This window comes from Monodon monoceros, unplaced genomic scaffold, assembly GCF_005190385.1.
Source record: "Monodon monoceros isolate NGI ecotype Baffin Bay Population unplaced genomic scaffold, NGI_Narwhal_1 Super_Scaffold_18, whole genome shotgun sequence".
Classification (NCBI taxonomy): domain Eukaryota; kingdom Metazoa; phylum Chordata; class Mammalia; order Artiodactyla; family Monodontidae; genus Monodon; species Monodon monoceros.
This window is the reverse complement of record NW_021703774.1, coordinates 113,849,402-113,875,817: the sequence shown is the minus strand read 5'-3', so window position 1 is coordinate 113,875,817 and position 26,416 is coordinate 113,849,402. Positions and strand designations below refer to the sequence as shown.

The 26,416-nt window shown below is 40.0% G+C and overlaps 1 protein-coding gene across 2 annotated transcripts in view; it reads left to right on the top strand.

The window, feature by feature from the left end:
* Positions 1 to 26,416, top strand: part of AK5 (adenylate kinase 5) — a 241,189-nt gene that overhangs the window by 117,999 nt on the left and 96,774 nt on the right. For both annotated transcript variants that reach the window (XM_029229922.1, XM_029229921.1), the window contains exon 8: positions 5,285 to 5,361. In XM_029229922.1, coding sequence (XP_029085755.1) covers positions 5,285 to 5,361 — 77 coding nt within the window. The remainder of the gene's footprint in view (positions 1 to 5,284; positions 5,362 to 26,416) is intronic.

Sequence of the window (26,416 nt, the reverse complement as noted above, 5' to 3'; positions counted from 1 at the left end):
AACTCATCGAAGCCTTTGTCATTCCTGGCCCGTCCTGTCCTTCTGTTAGGAATCCTGTTGCTGCCATGGGGATCCTCCCAGAATGCAGCCCCTTGACAAAAACCAAAACAAAGCAAAACCTTCCATGACTTTCCTGCAGGCTGAGCACCAGGGTTCTTACCGTGACAAAAATATCCTTAGCTTTCCTGCAGTGGTCATGTCCCCGTCAGAGCGTCACCTCTCCCCTCCCTCACACCAGCTTCCTCCAGCACCTGAATGCCTCAGGTACCTTCCCGCCTCTGGCCATTTGCACAAAGTACTTGGAACCACCTATCTCCATTTGCATCCCTCTACTCTCTCACTCCTTCATCCGGTCCTTCATCTGGCCGGGTCCTGCTTTGTATCTCAGTTTAAATGTGGTTTCCTCAAGGAAACGTTCTCAGACCCCATCCCAGACTACATCCCTGTGTAGCGCTCTGCCCTTTACCTTCAGGGCATTCATCGCAACTGTGATTATATAATTAGGTATAGGATTGTTTGTTAAAACTCTATGTCCTTTACAAGAGTGCAAGACTTCATGAGGACAGAGAGTATATGTGAGCGTTGGTTTGAAATCCGGGATGAATCTCATGCGAGATGCCACGTTAGCCCTTTCTCTTCTAGCTGGCCACCTCAGCTGGGCTACTCACCTGGGCTCATCAACTCACAGCCACACCAAATTTCCTTTTGCTCCAGAGCAGAGTGTGCATTTGCTTGCCTCCAGGCCAGAAAATGCCATCCCTGAACCTCTGCACCCTGTCTGTGGTGTTTCCTCCTCCATGGAAACTTCCAGTAATACTTCTAGCAGAGTCATCTGCCTACATCACTCAGTGTCTCTGGGCTTCAGTGTCCCCATCTATAAGGAAAGAATATTAGCGCTACCTCATAGGACAGTTGTGAAGAGTAAATGGCTTATGTGTATAAAGCATGCGGCTGTCCCGTTTAAAAGGTTAAGTATAGGTTAGTATCTTTGCTGAGGATTTGAGGGGTCACAGGGAGAGACCACATCTTATGCAGCACAGCCTTTCCCCATTTTCCTAGGTTGACTTTTACCCTCTTCTCCCTCTCTTCCTCCCTTCCCCCACCGCTGTCATGGAGTAACTAAAAAAAAAAAGAAAATCCCCCCTTCTCTTCTCACCCAGAACAGTCCCCCAACACCCAGTTCCCTCGAGGAGCTTCCTTCTAGACCCAAATACTGCCAGGATATTTTTTTTCCAAAGAAACACAATGCCCTTCTTCAAAGGAATTCTAACACAAACTGCTACTAACACTTCCAAGCCTGTTGGAATCAGAGCTGGATTCTCCGTGCCTAATGCCTAAGGTGCTTAGGAGGGATTTAATGTTCAAAGAGCGAATGGAGCGAATGATTAAGATTGAGATCCACACCACTGTAACACAATTATACTCCAATAAAGATGCTAAAAAAAAAAAGATTGAGATCCACAAAAGTGAAATGTAACTGTCCTTTTATCCATTTTTCAGTCATTCAGCATATATGTATCGAATGCATAGAATTTCTAAGTTTTTTTCTTAGATTCAGAGAAGAAACACAACCCCACCTAAAGCTGCTGACGGTTTAGCAGAAGAGACAGGAGAAGGGAGAGACCGCTTTCCTCAGACGGGGCAGGAGAAATGTGAGAGGAGCTTTATCTGCAGACTCCCTTCACTGTGCAGGAAACCCCGCCTTGCAGGAGTCTCCCTCTATCTGATACTCCAAGTGGGAGGAGGGCCTTCCTCAAACTTCAGATCGAAGATCCACTAGGAGGAAACAAGTCTTTACCAGTGTCCCAGAAGGCAGTATGGTTAGCCTTCCTGTACCTCTGAAACCAATTTGTCATCGTCCCACTTAAATTTAAGGAAACAACCTGAAAACATTTCCGAAGACCATTCAATGTCTAAAACTAGTGACACTGAGTGCCCCCTGTGGGGTTCTATTTCAGCTCATACCTTTCTCTGTTATCTATGGGAAGGATACTTCTAAATCTGAAAAGAAATCAAGAAATTCAAAATAGAGGGAAACGAAAGCCATACCATCACTTTTGCAAAAGGTCCTAATTTTGCTGTCTTCTTTGAGTAACAAGATCATTGCAGTTGTTTTATGTGTTAAATTATCCAATGAAAGATGGCAAAAATGTGTACATATGGTTATATTTACCTCCCTATTTTGTATGTCAAGCCTTAGACTGTTATTAAAGGTCCCATTTTCAGCAAACCAAGCAACCAATACTAAAAGAAAATGAAAGCTATTCAATCATTATCTGAGCTGATAATGACATCCTCTGTCTATGCCTTCTATGATCTATTAGTACTGTTGCCAAGAGCAACAGCACGTCAAGAAATTCCACCCCTTGATGATACAATAAAATTTCTGTTCAAAACATTTTATTAGGAAAGCCAATCTCTTCTTCCTTATAAGCAGAATTTGCTTTTTAAACAAAGACCTCTTCATTCTACCATCGCTGAAGATAGTTTTCTAATAATCTTTTTCCACTTTCAAATATTAATGTGTAATATCTCTGTTAACTGGGTTGTCTAAGAGTCCTTCACATTGTACTTTATTAAAACGACCAAAAGAACAGTTTCTAATTAAATAAGTAGGACACAGGAACTGAAACAGCTATATGTTTAATGAGCCTTTGTGTTCAGATCACGTTGCTCACTGCACATGAATCACTCTAAATTCTAAGGGGAGGGTATCATTTGAGTATCTATCACCACTAGTCAATGGTGAATAATATCCATATTGTGGAAGTAACAAAAACTAGTTAAAACTGGCATTGCCTTTAACGGTGCTGTCAATAGCAGCCACCTTGACTGTCACAGGCTGGAGTGACACCTCTTTATTCCACTTTCTATTCTTCCCTTTCCGCAGCCACCCAGTGACCCACTTCATCATCGTCCATTCACTGTTCCTATTTTCTCAGAATGTAGAAGAGATAGCACACTCCTCCAAGGTCCTCCCCTGCAGAGCACTGTAATGAAAGATCATGTTTATAAAGCCATTTGGATTTTGCCTGCTTACAACTTGGAGTCAGCAGGCTATGTTAGAAATGGGAGCAGTGACTTCTGTCTTTGATCTCAGTCACTTTCTGCATGACCTTGGCCAAGCTATATAACTTCTCCACAGCTCATTTTCCTCTTTTCTAAAGTGACAGGGTAGGATTCTATGAAATATTAAATTCTAAAATGTCCATGATCTTAAAATGGAAAAATGTATGTTTTACTTCTGACATATTTACTGTCTCCCAACACATAAGTGCAAAATGGTCTTCCAACTGGGTTCTGAGACATCAGGTAGTTTGGCCCTAAGGTACACCTTTTATTTATAAGGTACATCTTATAAATAAAAGTATTTATCTGAAAAATACTTAAAGCACAGAGACAGAAAAATTACAAGTATATAATCCTTCTACTTAAAAAACTATATATAAAATTAATGTTTGCATATCACCCCTCTAGTCTCACTTTATTAATAGTCCTCCTAACTCCATTCTACAAGCACCTCATTAACACTGGTGTTGCCAAGGGCATCACCAAGAATTGTGCAGTACACATTTATGCAACTATACATGGTAGCTCTACAGTTAGTTACTTTTCCAAAATGGTTTGATGGGTCAAGTAGCTCCATTTTGAAAGCCTTTACTGTACTTAAAAAAAATTTTTTTTAAATTACAAACACAGTAAACAATGGTGTTACTGCTTAGTACTTAGTCAATTTGATAATGGGTTAGTACTTAGTCAATTTGGTGAACAGCAGGGGTAATGATGAGAAGAGTAGAAAGGACGAAAGACTGTGTGGGGACACACCTTGATTCCTTTTCTGGAAGAAAGTACGGAAGCAGCATCTCTGGGAGAGGTCCATATCTGAGAAGTGTGTGAGATGCTTGACATTGTTTTGAAAATTCATCTTCATTAAACATTACTCACTGCATATTCTGAACAAGAGTTATTTGGCAAGGGCAAGTTTACAATGAAGCATGGAGTGGTTGGTTTCTTCACAGGGTGCCTGGCTTTTTATGGACAGCACTGAATTCTGTCTTTCTGGCTAGTTAGGTAATATATATTTCCCAGCAAGAAAGAGTCATTAGATGAGGACGATGAATCAATTGTGCTTCATGAGTCCCATTAAGACAATTACTGGTTTAAGTGTGAGCCTTGGGGATTAATGGGAAGGTGATTCAGTGTAACCTGTAGTACCTAGGGGGAAAAAACTCTATATTAATACATTAAGTTAACCTGATTTTTCTCACCTTCGGGGACTAAGGTGACCCAAAGGCTAGAGGAAAAACTTCTCAGGTTCTCATGGAGTGAGCAAACTCAGCCCTTCTTTTCCTGGAAACCCCTTGCTCTACTCTCACTCTGTACTTTGCTCCTGGTGTTCCTTCTTCCTCAGCCACCATTGCACACCCTTAAACCACTTCTCCTCCTGGACCACCCGTATTCACCCTCACAGTTTAGACTCACAAACTGTTTCCTTGTGAAGAATCCCACCCCCATCATCTCCTCCACTACTAATCAGAATTAGTCTTTCTTTTTGGTTTCTGAAACTTGCTGTTGATAAATTCATCTCCTCCACAAGATCATTGTCTTCTAGACAGTGTCTAGGTATCTGTGTTACCAAACCGTTCTTGGGTCTACTCCCCCACATGCAGTAAAACCAGTCTACTGACACCGGGTTGTGGTGAAGGAAAGTGCAGCATTTATTGCAGGGTGACCAACAAGGAGTTCAGAACAGCTAGTGCTCAAAAAGCCCAAATTCTCTGTGGGTTTCAACAAAGTATTTTTAAAAGCCAGGTGAGGGAGAGTGTCCCAGGGTGTGTGATCAGCTCGTGCGCAGCTCTCTGATTGGTTGATGGTGAGGTAACTGGGCGGTGTCACAGGGGTTAACATTCTCAATCCTTAGGCACTAGTAGATCTGGGAGCTAGGTGTTCATGATCGTCATGTAGTTAATTTCTTCCATTTGGTGGTGGTTTTAACCTTTGTAAAACAACACAGGAAATGTGCATCAGATACTATTATCTAGGTACTTCAGAGAGGAGCTAAAGCAGAGGATATGGGGGAGGGGGTCTGTCCTGGGAAGGCCCCATAGGGTCCTGCTCTGTTACATCTGCATTTTCCATCTGCAGGCCAAACAGTGCCTGGCAGATGGGAAGAGTCTGGAAATATTTGTAAATAAGACAATATGGAAACTTGGTGGGCATTTGTTTGCCTCAGAAATGTACACGGATGGCCTCCATCAGGTAATCTTTGTTTTCCTAATCTTAGGTTCAAGTGACCTTGATCCTTCAATGCTGTTGGACACTGGAGAGATCACTGATACAGGATCTGATTACGAAGATCAGGTACTTAGAATCTAAAAATATTTCTCTATTTAAATGTTTCTAATTTTAGTCTTTATAAATGTTTCATGAAAATTAGAATTACAAATCATTCTGTGAAATGTTTACAGAGAACTAAAATAATCTATTCCATGATAAATCATACAGCTTTTATACATTAACTTTGGCCCTTTAACCCTCCCTTATCCACAGATTCAAAGTGGCAATTAATTGAGGAAAGATTTGTGGTCAAAAGTTACATGAGATAGAAGTGAAGCTACATGAGGTTCTCTTGGCCAAGAATTTGCCTGTGTCTCTAGCCCTTCCCTGTAATAAGCCCACGGTATTTACTAAGCATTGGTTACAGGTTCAGGGCTCTGCTTTTCTCTTTCTAACCTTTGAAAGGGACTGATGACCAAGGACAACACAGCCAAGATATTAATATATTTTCTATTTGAATCAAACCAAAGAAATTTTTCTGGGTCATTTTTTTCTCAGAAGAAGAACTCTTCCTCCTGCTCTATTTTAATGATCCAAAATAGTTGGCAAATGATCCCAGTCTCTAATTAGGCCTTATTTTTTAAAAAGCATCATGTCTGAAATTTCCTTCCACCTCTCATCAGTGCTCCTCTGTGGTGGCTGAAAGCCAAGTGAGCATGTTCTTCTGGAATTGTTTTTCCCCCATTTTCAGCTAATATGTGTAACAAATAAAGGGGATAGATCTGACCAGTGTCCAAATGTAATGGCTGTCTCTCTGTTTCATATACATATTCAGAAGCTATTTTCACAAGCATTATGTTTCTTCCCTTATATCACAAAGCAAGGAGAAGATATTGACAAGTATTTAAAATATTTTTTAGCATATATTAAACACTTCATACATACTAAACATTGTGCTTAGTTCGTTAACTTGACTATCATACTAATTCCTCACAACATCTCTAGGAAATAGGAATTATTATCTTTATTTCATAATTAAGAGAATTAAGACTCCAAGAGTAATTTGCGCACAGTTATGCAAATAGTTTCACAGTGGGGAAGTGAACTCAGAGCACCTTCCTTAACACCTGCACTCTGCCACCCTCATCCTCACCTCCAAAGACAGGCCATTCAGTGGTGCCTTTTTGGAGCCTTTTCAGTTGCTAACTCTTAAGACCCCAGCAAGGGCAAATGCCAGACAACCACTGTGAAGGGTGAGCTCACCATCCAAAATTACAGACTGCACCAAGGAATGAACCATAGCAAGAAATCCAGCTGATTAAACAAATGGAAGGGTTCACACTCCAAGGACTGGGGATAACAGAAAAGCCTGAAAGAAATCTTAATCTGGGAATATTTAAAATATCCAAGGAGATAAAGGGAAGATTAGAAACCATGAAACAAGTACAGGAAAGAATGGAAAGGAAGAAGCAGGAAGGAATAGGGAGGCAGAAATAGAAATTCTAGGCACAAAAAAATATTGTCATTGCAATAAAACTTCAATTAACGGTTGAAGAGTAGACTAGACACAGCTAAAAAGAGACAATGATAGGGGTGGGGGGGTGGGATGAATTGGGAGATTGGGATTGACATATATACACTAATATATATAAAAGAGATAACTAATAAGATCCTGCTGCACAGGGAACTCCACTTCGCTGTACAGTAGAAACTAACACAACATTGTAAAACAACTATACCCCGGTAAAAAAAGAGAGCGACAATGATAGAGCTGAGGAAATTTCCTTCAAATGAAGCAGAGAGCTAAATCATTGTCAAAGAAAGAACTTAGGAGACACTGAGGATGGAATGATTGGGTCAACATATTCTAACAGGAGCTCCAGGAGGATAAAATGGAGTGGATGGGGCAGAGCTGCATTTTAACAGATAATGGTTGAGAATTTAAAGAGGTGAGAAAAGACAAGTCCCCAGATTGAAGGAGCACATCCAGTCCTGAGCAGGAAAAAAAATCCTCACCTATTCTTTTTCCATTTAGTTCCTCAACAAATATTAATAGAGCACCTACTATGTGCCAGGTACCATTTAGGCACTTGGAATATCTAATTGTATAAAACAGGCAAGGATCTTCCATACAGGTGGGGAAGACAGATAGTAAACAATAAACATAATATATTAGTAAATTCTCTAGACTGTTAAGTGTTATGAGAAGAAAAAAAAAGTAGAACACGGTAGGAGGGTTAGGAATGCTGGGTTGGGGAGGGCAGATTACAGTATTAAACAGGAAAGTCAATATTAACTAGGACGGCCTCATTAAAGAGGTGAGATTTGAGCAAAGACTTGGCATATAATGTAAAACATTGAGAACACAGGGACAAAAATAAAATATTAAAAGTGAAAAGGCATTACCTATAAAGAAACAGCAATTTGGGGGACAAAAGATTAAATGAAGCAAGGGTTTGCATTTATTGAGTACTTACTGTAAGACAGACACTGTGTTTTATGGTTTATGTGCATTATTGCTAATCTTTACAATAACTCAATAAGGTAGCTCTGTTTATCCCCAATTTACAGCTCAGGATACTGGAGCTCATAGAGGTTAATTGACTTCCCAATACCAAACAGCTAATAAGTAGTTGAGTCAGGAATCAAACTATGATCACCCCAACACCAAAATCTAGTTTATGCTTTCACACTCCAAATAAAGCCATTATCAAGGTCACTGGTAATCTATCACCAATTCCAGTTAACACTTTTTTATTTTAAATAAATTTATTTATTTATTTTTGGCTGCATTGGGTCTTCCTTGCTGCACACGGGCTTTCTCTAGTTGCGGCGAACGGGGGCTACTCTTCACTGCAGTGCACAGGCTTCTCACTGCGGTGGCTTCTCTTGTTGTGGAGCACAGGCTCTAGGCGCATGGGCTTCAGTAGTTGTGGCTTGCAGACTCTAACACGCAGGCTCAGTAGTTGTGGTGCACAGGCTTAGTTGCTCCACAGCATGTGGGATCTTCCTAGACCAGGGCTCGAACCCGTGTCCCCTGCATTGGCAGGCGGACTCTTTTTTTTTTTTTTTTAGTATTAGTTGTTTTTTGTTTGTTTGTTTGTTTATACTGTAGGTTCTTATTAGTCATCAATTTTATACACATCAGTGTCAATGATGTGTCAATCCCAATCGCCCAATTCAGCACACCACCATCCCCACCCCACCGCGGTTTTCCCTACTTGGTGTCCATATGTTTGTTCTCTACATCTGTGTCTCAACTTCTGCCCTGCAAACTGGTTCCATATTTCTAGGTTCCACATACGTGCGTTAATATACGATATTTCTTTTTCTCTTTCTGACTTACTTCACTCTGTATGACAGTCTCTAGATCCATCCACGTCTCAACAAATGACTCAATTTTGTTCCTTTTTATGGCTGAGTAATATTCCATTGTATATATGTACCACAACTTCTTTATCCATTCATCTGTCGATGGGCATTTAGGTTGCTTCCATGACCTGGCTATTGTAAATAGTGCTGCAATGAACATTGGGGTGCATGTGTCTTTTTGAATTATGGTTTTCTCTGGGTATATGCCCAGTAGTGGGATTGCTGGGTCATCTGGTAATTCTATTTCTAGTTTTTTAAGGAACCTCCCTACTGTTCTCCATAGTGGCTGTATCAATTTACATTCCCACCAACAGTGCAAGAGGGTTCCCTTTTCTCCACACCCTCTCCAGCATTTGTTTTTTGTAGATTTTCTGATGATGCCCATTCTAACTGGTGTGAGGTGATACCTCATTGTAGTTTTGATTTGCATTTCTCTAATAATTAGCGATGTTGAGCAGCTTTTCATGTGCTTCTTGGCCATCTGTATGTCTTCTTTGGAGAAATGTCTATTTAGGTCTTCTGCCCATTTTTGGATTGGGTTGTTTGTTTCTTTAATATTGAGCTGCATGAGCTGTTAATATATTTTGGAGATTAATCCTTTGTCAGTTACTTCATTTGCAAATATTTTCTCCCATTCTGAGGGTTGTCTTTTGGTCTTGTTTATGGTTTCCTTTGCTGTGAAAAAGCTTTGAAGTTTCATTAGGTCCCATTTGTTTATTTTTGTTTATATTTCCATTACTCTAGGAGGTGGATCAAAAAAGATCTTGCTGTGATTTATGTCAAAGAGTGTTCTTCCTATGTTTTCCTCTAAGAGTTTTATAGTGTCTGGTCTTACATTTAGGTCTCAAATCCATTTTGAGTTTATTTTTGTGTATGGTGTTAGGGAGTGTTCTAATTTCATTCTTTTACATGTAGCTGTCCAGTTTTCCCAGCACCACTTATTGAAGAGACTGTCTTTTCTCCATTGTATATCTTTGCCTCCTTTGTCATAGATTAGTTGACCATAGGTGCATGGGTTTATCTCTGGGCTTTCTATCTTGTTCCATTCATCTATGTTTTTGTTTTTGTGCCAGTACCATATTGTCTTGATTACTGTAGCTTTGTAGTATAGGCAGGTGGACTCTTAACCACTGCGCCACCGGAGAAGTCCCCCAGTTAACACTTTTTAGTTATCTTTCTTGACCTTTGCGCCTTTGATCCACCACACTTTTACTGTAAAGGGCTGGGTCGTAGATATTTTAGGCTTTGTGAACCATAAGGGATTTGCTGCAGCTACTCAAAGCCTGCCATTGTAGTGCAAAAGCAGCCACCACTATACTTAAACAGGAGTATGGCTGTGCTCCAGTAAAACTTTATTTATGGACACTGAAATTTGAATTCCACATATTTTCCTGTGATTTATTTCAACTATTCGAAAATGTAAAGCCCATTCTTAACTGAGAGGCTGTGCATAAACAGGCAGCAGAGTGGATTTGACCTGCAGGCCGTAGTTTGCTGACCAAGGCTATAAACCATCCCCATTTCTTGACAGTGTCCTCTCCATTAGCTTCTAACACTTCTATAGTATTTAATACTGTTCTAAGTGCTTCACATTTATTACCTCATTTTATCCTGAGACAATTACGTGAAACTGATATTATTACCCCCATTTTACTGATAAGGAAAGTGACGTACAGAGAAATTAAGCAGTTTATTTAAGGTCACACAGCTGGCAAGAGGTAAAGACAGAATTGAAACACAGCCGTCTGACTGCAGAGCCAGGATCAGGAAAGATAGGTGAGGCTCTGCTACGGTAACAAATAAAACTCAAAATCTGAGTGTTTTCCTTCCAGCGAGACCTCCAGAGGGATCGTGGATGGGAAGGGAAAAAGCATGGGAAGGGGGACCTGCTCTTCATTGCACATTTCTTCCTCCCACGATCATTTGACATCCCTAGTCACTGGCTCTACCTCCGGGCGAAGAGGCAAAAGGATGGGAAACGGAGCTTACTCAGGTGCCCGGGAAGAGAGAGACAGGTTTAGTGAGTGCGAAGCCAACCTGGGCCACAAAGCTCTGACCCCCACCATGTGTTCTGTCTCTGGCACTCCTCCTACTTCTTGGCTCACTCTTTCTTGCTTTCCTTGCTGAGCTCTGCTCTGTTGGTCTATTATTTCAGTGCGGGTACCCACCAGCCTCCTGGCCAGGGACCCTTCAATCCTCACTGCACATATTCTCCTTTGAGAAGCTTGACCACAGCCAGTTTCTCTTTTCCTAAGGCATGGAAACCTCAACAAAGTTGGGGCTCTGTTCACAAGGAATAGTGAGGAAATGTGAGCATTTCAGCTTCACTCAGAATTCCCTGGTGGGTTCCCAGCGCCTATGTCTGTCTGCTAAACAGCACTGGCTGGATTTCCCATGTGCATCTCAAACTCAACATGTGCAAAACTGAACTCACCATCTTCCCCCACAAAATCTGTTCTTCCTTCTGTTTCCCCTATTTCTGTGAAGGATACCACCATCCTCCCAGCTGCCCAAGCCAGAGACCAGGGCATCTTCCTAGTATCCTTCCTTTCTCTCCCTCCCTACATCAGTTTGATCAAGAAGCTGGTCACCTGGTCAGTTCTCCTGTGCAGGCATCTCTCCTTCCCTCCCCAGTTCCACTGCCACTGTCCTGGTTCCCACCCTGACCCTTCTTCCCCAGGACCACTGAGACAGTCTCCTAACCAGTCTCCCTTCCCCAGGCTCCTCACCCATCAAAATCATCTTGCTGAAAAGCCAAGTCAATCATCACATTCCACTGCTTAAAACTCTTCATGGCTCCTCATTGATGTCAGAATTAAGTCAGAACCTCTTATCATAATACATGGGAACTTTCAAATTAGAGTCTGACCCTCTCCCCTCCTTCCCCAAACTCATCCCTTGCTAATCACCAAAACACACTGAATGCTCCAGCCACACCAAGCCATTTGCCGTTCCCCCCAAGTGGGCTGTGCTTTGAACAGTCTCTTTCCTCTATATGGAAGCTTCCGCAACCCTATCACCCCTATTCTGGATAACCCCTACCCATGCTCCATCAGAACCACGCTTCTCCTTGAGGAAGCCCTTCTCATTACATGTCACCTTCTTGGGGGATCCATGAGACCCTGTGTTGTAATATCCTCTTGCATTGCAGGGACTGTGTTCTGCTCTCCTGCCCAACATACAGTATGTGCTCAATAAATGTCCATTTTTTAAAAAAGTCAGTGAAATGATTTCCAGTTCTTCTACTTAATATGTAACGTTTTGATAACTTGCTACCTCTTGCTAACTCTTTCGAGCCTGGGTTTCCTCTTCTCAAAAGTGATGACAGTAACCCCACTTAGACATGCTGTTTGGAGAAGTAGGGAGTGTAAGGTACCTTGTACAGAACAAATGCTTCGTAAATATGAATCCCTTTCTCTCCTCCCCCAGACCCAACTTTTCAGCAATCAGCGTCTTTCTGTAGCTGACAGAGGCCACCATTGCTTTAGTTAAGTGAATCCTAATGGAGCACTTATGGTTTTCTGGCATGTAGGAGCTTAAAAATTACCACTGTCCTAACAAGTAAAAAGCTGAACAAACTGAAAAGTCTCTTCTTAGAAGTGAGGTCACAAGGCAAACTGCTGCTCCTAAAACTGGAGAAACAGGCAGATTCAGAGAATCACAACTTACCAGAGCAGAAAACCTCCACAAGAACCAGGGCCAGGGTAAGAAAACCTAAACTGTAATTGATGAATTGCTGGAGACTCAATGTAGGCAAGTCTGAGGATAAAAACTCCATGGGCATCCAGTCATGGGGTCCCCAAACTTTTGTGGGTTTTACCACTAGGAGCTCTACCAGATTCTCACAGTGAACACCGGTCTCCTCATGCTTCCAGCAGGCGGAGGAGAAAAAAAATCATTTTGAAAGCCAGCTGAGCCTTCTGTTCTTAACAAGGCCTGCTCTCAGGAGAAACTAACCTACTGGGGTTTTATTAGAGCCTAACCTACCTAGGAGAATGGAACTAGCCATCCTGTCTCATCTAGGTGGGGGAACCTGAGAAGCAGTGGTGACGTTCACAGTCCAGGGGCACAGGCTTACCAAAAGACTGAGACCTAATCATAGGACTATGTACACTTCATAGAACGTGTCTCCTCCCCCCACACTTTACCACTACAGTACTAAAAGCTTATTTACTGCAGTTCCTTTTACCTAGTACATCACATACACCTTTCAACAAAAAATTATAAGGCATACTAAAGGTAAAAACACAGTTTGGAGAGACTGAACAAGCATTAGAACAAGAGTCTTCAGATAAGTCAGGAATACTGGACTTATCAGAATAGGAGTTCTTTAAAACTATGATTAATATGCTAAGGGCTTAAACTGAAAAAGTAGACAACATGCAAAAACATAGGGCTAATGTAATCAGAGAGATGAACATCCTAAGAATCAAAAAGAAATGTTAGAGATCAGAATCACTGTAACAGAAATGGAGAAGGTCTCTGTTGGGCTCAATAATACACTGGACGTGGATGAGGAAAAATATCTCTAATATTGAGGATAAGACAAGAGAAAATTCCAAAACTGAAAGTCAAGAGAAAAAAGACTGAAAAAAAACCCCCAGAATATTCAAAAGCTGTGAGACAATTACAAAAGGTGTAATATATCAACATATGTAATGGGAATACTGGAAAGAAAAGAAAGAGAGAAAGAAACAGAAGAAATATTTGAGGCAATAATGATGGGAATTTCCCCAAATTAATGTCAGGCCCAAAACCACAGATTCAGGAAGCTCAGAGAACACCAAGCAGGTTAAATATAAAAACAAACAAAAACTACATCTACCCATAATCATATTCAAACTGCAGAAAATCAAAGACAAAGAAAAAAATCTTGAAAGAAGCAAGAGGAAAAATATATCTTACCTACAGAGAAGCAAAGATAAGAAAAACATCTGACTTCTCCTCAGAAACCATACAAGCAAGAAGAGAGTGGAGTGAAATATTTAAAGTGTTGAAGGAAAAAACCCTAGACTTTAGTATCCTGTGAAATTATCCTTCAGAAGTGAAAGAGAAATAGACTATCTCAGACAAACAAAAACTGAGCCAATTTGTTACTAGACCTGCCTTGCAAGAAATGCTAAAAGAAGTTCTTTAGAGAGAAGGAAAATGATACAGGTCAGAAATTTGGATCTACATGAAGAAAGGAAGAGTATCAGAGAATGAATAAGTGAAGGTAAAATAAAAACTTATTTTTCTTATTCGATCTAACCAATAATAGTGTGCTCAAAATAATAGCAACAATATATTTGATTATGTGTGTTTATGTATGAATGAAATGAATGACAGCAAGGGATGGAAGGGAGGAATTAGGAATATTTTGTTATTACAAGGTACTTGTACTGTCCACTTATTTGAAAGTGGATTTGGATTAGTTTAAATGTATATTGCAAATTCTAGGGCAACCACCCTTTTAAAAAAAAGGTTTAAAAAGAAATATAATCGATATGCTAAGAAAGGAGAGAAAATGGAATGATATAAAATGTTCAGTTAAAGCCACCAATGCAGAAAAAGTTTGGAAGACAAAAATAAAAACAAAGAACATGGGCAATAAATAGAAAATAGTAAAAAATATGCTAGATGATATTCCAACTATATCAACAAACAATTTAAATATCAGTGATCTAAATACTTCAAAGACAGAGTTTTTCAAAGTAGATCAAAATACAAGATCCAACCACATGCTGTCTACAAGATACCTATCTTAAATATAAAGACACATATAGATAAATGTAAAGGAATGGAGAAAGATATGTCAGGTTAACACTAATTAAAAGAAAGCAGGGGGCTTCCCTGGTGGCGCAGTGGTTGAGAGTCCGCCTGCCGATGCAGGGGACACGGGTTCGTGTCCTGGTCTGGGAGAATCCCAAGCCGCTCCGTGAGCCATGGCCACTGAGCCTGCGCGTCCAGAGCCTGTGCTCCGCAACGGGAGAGGCCACGACAGTGAGGAGCCCGCGTACGGCCAAAAAAAAAAAGAAAAGAAAAAAAGAAAGCAGGAATAGCTATATTAATTTCAGACAGGGCAAAACTTCAGAGCAAGGAAAGTTATCAGGGATAAAGAAGGGCAGTACATAATGATAAAGGGGGGGCGGTCAATACTCCAGGAAGACATAACAATTCATAATGTATATGCTCCTAACAACAGAGTTTCTAGATGCAGCATCTGCCCAAGTCCTTGATCCCATTCCTTCCATTTGCCCCAGGACCTTGCGCCATTAACTGATACTGCTTTATCTTTCTAAAGTTCTCATCTTCAGAGTATCTTTTTTCTCTATCTAACAAGCCACCATCCCCACTTTGAAGAAAGAGGTAGCCATCAACAGTGCCAAGTGTCGTAGAAAGGCCAAGTAGGATACTGTCTTTCCTCTCCCCTTTCCTTCAACACCATATTTGGTGAAAGGGATGTCAGCTGCCCTGCTCCTACGTCCTCACCTTCCATTCTGTCCTATAAAACAAATTCTGCCTACCTATTCCCCTAAGAGACAATTAAGAGTCATCTAATTAATGTCAAGTCAGGAGAACATTTCCTGTTTCTTACAATGTCTGGGGATCCAGATGCTTGATGGCACTTCTGCTTTCTCAGAACTCTTGGCTCCCTTGGCTTATGCCACCTCTATGGCCATTATTTCTTTGTCTCCTCCCCACCCCCCAGCATGGTTTTTCTTACTCTGCCCTGCCTTTAAAATATTGTGTTCACCAAGTTCCTTTTTATTGTTTGTTTGTTTAATGCCAGCTTTCAAGGAAGGAAGAATATGTCTGACACTGTTATATACTCATTCTGTTTAAAACCCATCCAGATGCCTTAATGGGCTCTGTCAGGAGTGGGAGGGTCCCTCTTCTTTTACAGCTGCTTCAGCCATGCCCATGACTTCAACTTTATTAATTTATGTATTCATTCAACTAAAGTAGAGAATATCTGATGTGCCAGACTCTTATATGAGCTACTGAAAATATGTGGTGAGCAAAAGAAGACACGGTTCCTACTATCATGGCTTTTATGGTAGAAATAGATAATAGTAGAATAATCACATAAATATAATATTAAAACTGAATTTAGTGTTTGGGAGAAGAAGTACATAGTACAGTGTGTATGACCAAGTGGGATTTATCCCAGGGATGCAAGGATTTTTCAATATCCACAAATCAATCAGTATGATACACCACATCAACAAATTGAAGAATAAAAACTATATGATCATCTCAATAGATGCAGAAAAAGCTTTTGACAAAATTCAACACTGATTTATGATAAAAACTCTCTAGAAAGTGAGCATAGAGGGAACATACCTCAACATAATAAAGGCCATATATGACAAATCTACAGCTAACATCATTCTCAACAGTGAAAAGCTGAAAGCATTTCCCCTAAGATCAGGAACAGGACAAGGATGTCCACTCTTGCCACTTTTATTCAGCATAGTTTTGGAGCTCCTAGCCATGGCAATCAGAGAAGAAAAAGAAATAAAGGGAATCCAAATTGGAAACAAAGAGGTAAAACTGTCACTGTTTGCAGATGACATGATACATAGAAAATCTTAAAGATGCTACCAGAAAACTACTAGAGCTCATCAATGAATTTGGTCAAGTTGCAGGATACAAAATTAATACACAGAAATCTTTTGCATTTCTATACACTAACAATGAAAGATGGGAAAGAAAAATTAAAGAAACAATCCCATTTACCATCACATCAAAAAGAATAAAATACCTAAGAATAAACCTAAGGAGGCAAAAGACATTTACTCCAAAAACTATAACATGCTGATGAAAGAAATCAAAGATGACACAAACAGATGGAAAGATATACCATGTTCTTGGATTGGAAGAATCGATATTGTCAAAATGACTACACAGTCCAAGGCAATCTACAGATTCAATGCAATCCCTATCAAATTACCAATGGCATTTTTCACAGAACTAGAACAAAAAATCTTAAAATATGTATGGAGACAAAAAAGACCCTGAATAACCACCTAGAAGGGTGGGATAGGGAAGGTGGGAGAGAGATGCAAGAGGGAGGGGATATGGGGACATATGTATACATATAACTGATTCACTTTGTGTTACAGCAGAAACTAACACACAATTGTAAAGCAATTATACTCCAATAAAGATGTTAAAAAAAAAAAAGACCCCAAATAGCCAAAGCAATCTTGAGAAAGAAAAACAGAGATGGAGGAATCAGGCTCCCTGACTTCAGACTATACTACAAAGCTACTGTTATCAAAATAGTATGGTATGGCACAAAAACAGAAATATAGATCAATGAAACAGGATAGAAAGCCCAGAAAAAAACACACACCTATGGTAAATTAATCTACAGTAAAGGAGGCAAGACTATACAATGGTAAAAAGACATTCTGTTCAATAAATAGTGCTGTGAAAACTGGACAGCTACATGTTAAAAAATAAAATTAGAACATTTTTTAACACCATACACAAAAATAAACTCAAAATGGATTAAAGACCTAAATGCAAGACCAGTTACTATAAAAATCTTAGAGGAAAACATAGAACACTCTTTGACATAAATTGCAGCAATATCTTTTTTGATCCATCTCCTAGAGTAATGGAAATAAAACCAAAAATAAGCAAGTGGGACCTCATGAAGCTCAAAAGCTTTTGAACAGCAAAGGAAACCATAAACAAAACAAAAAGACAACCCACAGCATTGGAGAAAATATTTGCAAACAATGCAACTGACAAGGGATTAATCTCCAAAGTTTACAAACAGCTCACGTGGCTCAATATCAAAAAAGCAAACAACCTAATTAAAAAATAGGCAGAAGACCTAAATAGACATTTCTCCAAAGAAGACATACAGATGGCCAAGAGGCATATTAAAATGCTTAACATTGCTAATTATTAGAGAAATGCAAATCAAAACTGCAATGAGATATCACCTCACACCAGTCAGAATGGCCATCATCAAAAAATCTACAAACAATAAATGCTGGAGAGGGTGTGGAGAAAAGGGAACCCTCCTATGCTGTTGATAGGAATATAAATTGGTACAGCCACTCTGGAGAACAGTATGGGGGTTCCTTCAAAACTAAAAATAGAACTACCCATATGACCCAGCAATCCCACTCCTGGGCATATATCCAGAGAAAAACATGGTTCAAAAGGAGACATGCACCCCAATGTTCATTGCAGTGCTGTTTACAATAGCCAAGACATGGAAACAACCTAAATGTCTATCAACAGATGAATGGATAAAGAAGATGTGGTACATATATACAATGGACTATTACTCAGACATTAAAAAGAATAAAATAATGCCATTTGCAGCAACATGGATGGACCTGGAGATTATCATACTAAGTGAAGTAAGTCAGAAAGAGAAAGACAAATATCGTATGGTATCACTTATATGTAGAACCTTAAAAAGTGACTCAAATGAATGTATTTACAAAACAGAAAGAGACTAACAGACTTAGAGAACAAACTTATGGTTACCAGGAGGAGGAGAGGGATAGATTGGGAGTTTGGGATTGATATGTACACACTGCTGTATTTAAAATAGATAACCAATAAGGACCTACTTATTGGTAGAGCACAGGGAACTCTGCTCAATATTCTGTAAAAACCTAAATGGGAAAAGAATTTGAAAAAGAATAGATACACGTATATGTATAACTGAATCACTTTGCTGTACACCTGAAATTAACACAACATTGTTAATCAACTAAACTCTAATGTAAAATAAAAATTAAAAAAATAAAAGAAGTACATAGTGCAGTGCATAGATGTGCTCAGGTGATCAGTGAGGTGAGGAGAGGCTTTTCTAAGACAAGAGATGCTTCAGTTGAGATCTGAAAGATGAGTAAGAGGTAACCAGGTATGTGTGAGAAAGTGAAAGAACAGGAAAGGATGGGGGGCACAGGGGATGTTCAGAAAAAGGAAATAGCCTGTATAAGCAGGAAGAGGCACAGCATCTGGAATGAGGCCAGTGTGACTGGTTGCAGAGTAAAGGGGTAAGGGGTGTGAGATGAGCCTGGAGAGTGGGGTAGTGGGGAGTACTGAAGAGTTGTTTTCTCTTGTTTCAGGTAGAGGAGGGTGTGTTAACATTATATTTGTGTTTAAATTTAAAAAAAAAGATTGTTCTGGCTGCAATATGAAGAACACTTGGAGGAAGGCGAGAATGGATCTGGGAAGTCCAGGGAGAGGCTGCGGCAGTCCAGGCAAGAGATCATGAATGGTAACTTGGAGTGGAGTAGTGGAGGAGATGGACAGGAAGGGATGAATTTGAGAGGTACCTGTGAGGTAAGATCAACAGGACTTTGTGTTGGAATGGAAATGAGAGCCAAGAGGGAGTAAGCTGTTGAAGATGGTTCCTGGGTTTTTATCTTGTACAGCTGGGTGGATGGTAGTGACATTCACTGAGCAAGAACACTAAGAAGACACCAGCTCCATAAGGAAAGAGCATGAGTATCATCTTAGACATGCTGAGTACAAAGTGCTTTAATGCACCCAAGTAGAGAATTCAAGTGAAGAGTTAAGTACACAGGTCTGGTGCTTAGAGGAAAGATCTGGGCTGGACATATAAATTTGTGAGCTTCTGAATATAGGTAGAGCTTGAAACTGAGTGGAGATGAGATACTTAAAGAAAGAGAGCAGAATTGAGAAGAGACAGAAGGGGGTCTAAAGCTGAGTACTGAGGAAATTTAAAGGCTGGGTAGAGGAAGAGAAGGCAGCAAAAAAGATGTGAAAGAAGCTGTTAGAAAGATAGGAGGAAAGTCAGCAGAATGTGGTATTCTAAAAGCCAAAGAAAACTGTATTTCAAGAAGCAGAGAGTGTCAAGTGTTGATTCAAAGATTAGAAAAAGGAAGAATGGAAAATGACCACTGTATATAGAAACGAAAATGTTGACCTTCCAAAGAGCTGCTGGGGGAGGCTGTCTTGTTTGTTTGTAATAGAAGACACTTGAACATGTTCAAAAACTCATAGGAAGAATCCACTCATTCATGAGAAGGATAATAGACAGCAGAGAGGCAGTTTCCTCTGAATGCAGGAGGAACTAAAGCACAGGGTTTTCAAGCACAGGTGGAGAGACAGGCCTAAGAACAGAAGAGGGACCACACGCGCGTTGTAACAGAAGGAACATTGATCGGATGGGAGTGCGGGTTTGTATGTTTAATAGTGGGATGCTGATGAGGCAAAACCATCTGTTAAGAGTGCAAGATTTGAAGCAAGTGGAGGATTGAAATGTTGTGGAATCCAGCAAAGAATGAACTAAGGAAACCTAACAGGATTGGAGTCGAATATAGAGTATGAGAGCCCATTTGACATTAGTCCTGAAAATTGGTTTTTGACCAATCGATCCTTTTCATTTTTTTCCATTTTTTTAGCAAATGTTAGTTGGGTGTCCCAGAGATGCCAGACACTCTTCTAGGACTAAAGATACTAAAGAGGGAGGAGGAACTCCCAAGGGGCACTGAGATTGTCCATAGTATGCTTCACTCAGTAATGGAATTTTACCGAATATGCTAACAGGGCAGAGCATTAGCAGTGTAAGGGATGGTGCACCAAGGACAGGAAGGGAAGTGGACAGACCACAGTTAGGGAGCAAAGCCCAGAAGACCTAGAAGTACATTTGACTTCTTTAAAAATATAACTCTATGTCACAAATATGAACCGGCTCTTTATTAAAAAGAATATTTGATCCTAGCAATCCTACAAGGATCATTTCAAACCCTGCTTCTTCTTCCTTGAGACCTTCTTTAATAATTAGAGAAGACATTCATTTCTTGCCTGTCCCACTGAACACCCAAAGCACTTGAGGTTCATACCCTAAGTCTTAACACTTGATTATATGTAATTTTGTATTTCATTGCACACTGACTCATATTACTCCTTGATTGTCTCCTTCATGCATCCATTATGAGAAAGAGCATTACTGTGGAGCCAGACAGACCTAGTTCAAATTCAGTGCCAGACTTATGGGTTGCAAGTTACTTAACCTCTTCAAGCCTGAGTTTCTTCATCTGAAAATACAGACATAATACCCCCAGGCTATTTGCATTAAAAGAGATGATCCACATAAAAGCACCTGACACAGTCGACCATCCAGTAAATATTTCCTCTTCTTTCTTTCCTTCTTGAGAAGGAGGATGCTATCATGTACTTCTTTTGTGTCTACTACACTGTGACAGGGACAGTGCCAGGATCAAAATAGACTGACTGAATAAAATCATAATGCCACATTCCCCGGTCAGAGCAGATAACAGACTTTAACGTGTGTGTGCACACGTGTGTATTTCAAAAGAATTTCCGTAGAGATATTCGGCTTCTAAATCAAGAAATATTACACTAAGCCAAAACCTGTGTTAGGTTGTATGTGTAAAGCTGATTTAAAATAGTGCCATTCCCAAAGCAGTATATTTCAGCAGTACAGCACCGATCATAATTTGGAGATTTATCGAGTTGTAGCTGACACCCTGAGTCCTATTCTAATGGATAAGTCAGGTTTTTCCGGCAAGTTCTACAAGGACTGACTGAAGCTGGGAAGCTGGAATGGCCAGGTTTACCTCTCAGCTCTGTAAGAAGTACCTGTACTTGGTATGAAAACTATTGGTGGCCTCTTGGAAGCACGAAAGCAGGGACTTAGGAGAGGGAGAAGGGCCAAGGTCAGAAATATGTAAGTCTAGCTTTCCCCAAACATTAAAACAAAGATATCTGCTGCACATTCAGGCAGCCAGCCCTTCCTGACTGTCTCCATGGGCCACGGGCCGTTTGCAGCTAATTGATTCTGTAAGAAGAAAGACAAGTCCCATTTTCAAACCTCAGAAATTATATAAGGATGTATTTTCACCATTCTTCACTGAAAAGTCAGGGGTATCCTTCGTATTCTCAGTATAGATATTAAACATTAAACAGCAACATTGTCACTTAGGTTACCAATTTTGAGCCAGAAGTTCAGTGTATTTCCAAACTCTGAGACGTAAAAGTGAATGCCTCATCACAATGCAGGTCTGGTGTGACCCATCACAGGACTAGAGGAGAAATCTTTGCAGAAGGAAATAAGAACTGATAGAATTCCTTATTTCAAAGCAATAGGATACACTCCAGGGGTAAAAACATGTGAAGGACTGATCAGTAGAGACTGCTTGTTTTTCTCTTTTCAAAAACCTTATTATTCTTGTCAGACAGGTTTTATAAATAATTTCATTCCTGTGACATCTTATTAACCGGAATAACCTTGAATGTCCTGTCATTTTGAAGGCAAAACGAAAATATTTGTGATAACATAATAGCATCCCTGCATAATAAAGGAAAGGAAGTAGAACTCATGTGTGACCCGTGATGTGATGTGCCTTGGAGCCTTAAAAGACAGGAAACTGTTGTTAATGGGAAACCAGATAACCTTCTGGGCTTATTATGTATTTACAGAAGCAAGGGTGGGGAGAGTGCACAAAAGCCTGAAAACCCAATCTAAAAGCAAACACAGGCTCATACAGACTTAAATGTGAGTGGCAAGAAAGGGATGTGGGGAGGGTGCCCTTTGCTCCTCGGAGTCGGTTGCCAAGGAGCGAGGTTACCATTGTCCACCAACTGATGAATTATCTGTCTTTTTCTATGGGGTTTCAGGAACTTTTGTGTCAAATCCATGGTTTTATCAGGAATGGTGGTTGCAGCTAGGCAAATAAAGGCCCCCAGGCTTAGAGGTCTGGACGGGTTTGAGTTCTGGTTCTACCACTTAGTGGCTTCGTGATGTTGACATATCCACTTACTTCCCTGAGCCTCAGTTTCCAAATCTGTAGAATGAAGAAAATAATGTGAAAATTAAAGAGCTGATTTCTCTATCAAGGCATTCTAACAGATGTACAGCAGTATACGTGTAGGTACAGAAACATAAAGTCTTAACACGATGATTGTTTACTGTAAGTTTCTCATATCCTCTTTTGAATGTAGATAGAAAATACTATAGAACAACAGTTTGACCATTCAGGATTTTGGAAGGACCCCTCCCTTCAAAATACATTAAATAAAAGCACAGAGAGGAAGGAAATAATAAAACAGTGAAAATTTACTTGGGATTCCAGTCCCATCCTGAAAGATTTCAGCAGACTTGCCTTACTTTTACCAGCACTTATACCTATTTCTGTCATAGCACTCATCACATGTGTTATGGTCATTTGTATACATGTCTTTCTCCCCCAGGAGATTATACCTAGGGACCCGGACAATGTCTACTTCACTATAATTCCTCAATTCTTTGAATAATGCTTGAGAAAGTATAGGAAGGCAATTCAGAAATATTTTCTTCACAAACAGAATAAAGAAGAATCTCAAGGAAGAAGCCTGATAGTCTATAAACAGAGAACAGGGATTAAAACAAATCTACATGCAATGGTGACATTTTTTTTAATTTACATGTTTTCAAAAGAGGGTAGCAGGATGTTAAGGGACCTAAAGACTATCAGACGAGAAGTGGTTGAAGGATCTGGAAATATCTAAGTGGAGAAGTACGTTTTCCTGAGAGTATGGCCTGCCCACGCCATAGTGGGCGGGGCTTGTGGTCTGGTCCACAACTCTGTTTCCAGTGCCTTGCACAGCACCTGACTCATGCTCAACAATTAACTGTTCAGTGAAGAAGTTCGGTTATCTGTAAGGGACTATATTATTTTAGAAGAGGGAACTAGACTTCTATATTACTATGTAAGAGAGAATCAGGTCCTAGAGCTGCCAATTACAAAGGTGGAATTCAGATCAACGTAGGAAGGAGTTTTCTAACTAGTGTTATCCAGCTGGATACCTCACTGAAGATATTCAAACAAATTCTAGGTAGCCATTCTTCAGGGATGCTTACAAAAAATGATTTTTGAACTGGGTGGAAAAATTATATGCCTCCTAAGGTCCTTCCCATCTCTGAGTCTGTTTGTTTAAGAAAGGGCCAAAGTGTGTGTGTGTGTGTGTGTGTGTGTGTGTGTGTGTGTAACATCAACTCCCACCATCATTATCCCAGAAATATCTAAATATCACCCCCACTAGCCTGCTTCAGTACCTAAAATCCTATCTCTGTGGAATCTAAAGGGGGGTATTACTGTGTCACTAGAAGGCCTCTCTCAGTTTTTCATCTTTAGCTTATATCATTTAACCAAATGTAACTAACTGCAGCTGAATAAAATTTCTATCATCTTATAACATTTTTAATTGTACAATCCTTTTCAGGCTTAAATTCAGACCAGTAAAAATTATTGTATTATGAAATATCAAAAATCATAGGAGTTTTCTTTTAAAAGGTAACCCTATTAGGAGGAGTAGAAACATATTAAGTAATTGTTGGCCATTGACCCTGAAGCACAAATGATTTCCTTATCATTAAGCAGAGCTGGTGTTGTGCAGGGGTGTACTGTGGTTAAAACCATGGGTTGGGGTGTTAGACCGTCTGGATTTAAGTTCTGGTTCTGCCAATTACTACCCATGTGACCTTGAACTTCTCAATGCCAAAGTTTCCTCACTTGCAAAACGGGGGTTTTGTGAAGACTAAATGAGATAATATATACCATACATTTAGAACAATAATAATTGCTAAAATGTATCAAGTACCTACAGAGAATCAGGCACAATGGTAAGTAGTGTTCCGTTATCTTAACAACCCTACCTGCAGCCCCAAGTTGCACTTGAGACTTAGAGATACTAAGCAACTTTTCCCAGATCACACAGCAGGAGAGAGGCAGAGCTGTACCACACTGCACCCTCTCCATCCTCTCCAGTGCCAGAACCTGTGCTCCTAGCCTCCACCACCTCCTCACTGAGGACGTTGCTCTCTAGCCTTGCATTTATGAGGGATTTTTAGAGTAAGAACCTGCAAGAAAAGTAATCATAATAATAGCTAAAATTTCCTGAGTGCTTTCTATGTTTCAGGCACTATTCAGAGCACATTACACGCATTAAATCTGGCCACAATCTTGTGAGGCTTTTTATTTTTTTAATTCCCATTTTACAGATATAGAACTAAGACCCAGAAAGGTTAAGTAACATGTCAAGGATTCAAAACCAGGCAGTCTGACATCACTGAGACTAAGTTTTAACCACCACACTATGGTTCCACTTCAGGATAGCCCTTGAAGGGGACCTTGGAAAACCAAGAAACCTTGTTCAGTTCCAAGATCTAAAGGAAGACGGGGTGTTGGGGTGAGGAGGAATCAAAGACAGTTGGAGCTCATTTACCCTTGGATGATTTTGCTAGAACTCCCCACGAGGTCAGGAGTGGGAATGGGCCCAGAGAAGAACAGAAGGGATAGACTTTGGAGGCACACCATGTAGCGCTAGGGATGGGGCTTCTGTTTGCTTGTCTTGTCTTTTTATTTTTTTTTGGCTGCATTGGGTCTTTGTTGCTGCACACGGTCTTTCTCTAGTTGTGGCGAGTGGTGGCTACTCTTCGTTGCGGTGCTCAGGCTCCAGGTGCGCGGACTTCAATAGTTGTGGCTTGCGGGCTCTAGAGCGCAGGCTCAGTAGTTGTGGTGCATGGGCCTCGTTGCTCTGAGACATGTGGGATCTTCCCAGATCAGGGCTCGAACCTGTGTCCCCTGCATTGGCAGGCGGACTCTTAACCACTGCGCCACCAAGGAAGCCCTGCTTGTCTTGTCTTTGATTTAGAAGCTTGCTGACTCATGAAGAACACGCTTGGTTCTAAACAGTAAATGCAACAACACTCCTTTTAAAACCACTTTGCTTTTTAATTAATCTTGTCTGGAGGAAACTGGCAGAGAACACAACCGAAAACTTGCAGTTTTTTACTGTATGTTCATAACCTTGAAGAAAATTCAGAGTCAGCAGCTTTTATTAAGTGCCTATCCTGTGCCCAGAGCTCTCATGATCTGGCTTCATCTTAACCACAACCCTGGGAGGAAAGTATCATTTATCCCCAAGGTCACACAACTAGTAATGTCTTCACTCCAAGTTCATCTCTTTCCAGTAAGTCATGCTGCTGCCCCAGTATCTATAATAATGATCCCCAGAAAACCTCTCTTCACACACACACACACAAAAACTAGCTTATATTTTATCCTAGTATTTGCAATCATAGGAGTTAATCTCTTCACAGGCTTATATAAAATGAGCAAGCCCTGTAAACAAATGTCTAAGATTGTAAAAAATGTCAAGTCTGTCAAAATGTCAAGATTGCTTCTCTTTCAGTACATCATATGCTTCCATTTCCTTGTTGTTTTGTTTTTTTTTTTAGTTTAACAACTTTTTTCTTATTTATAAAATCAAAACTACATGCCAGGGAAAGTTTGGAAAATTACAATGAGTATAAAAAGAAAATTAACATTAATATTTTGGAGCATTTCATTGATTACTAGATAGATATTTAATCAAGTTATAATCAAATTTTTCATTTAATAATATAGACTTTCCCATGTCATTGAATTACTTTTGTAAACACATTTTTAATGACAGTATAAAATATAATTCTACTATTCTACTATAAATATAGTGCTAGGAGTACTATATTTATTTTCATCATTCCCCCACTGCAGGGCACTTATTTTTCATCTTTTCATTGCTATAAACATTGCTGCCCTGGCATATCATTACACATCAACTTTGCCCAAATCTCTGATCATTATTCTAGGAGAGATTACTAATACTGGGATTATTGGGCCAAAGTGTATTAAGGGTAGTATTGCAATATTTCCACTTCTTTTTAACTAGATACACTTCAATAATAAAGCAAGGATTATTGATGGGACAAAAGAATTCTAAGGAGGCAGAGTTT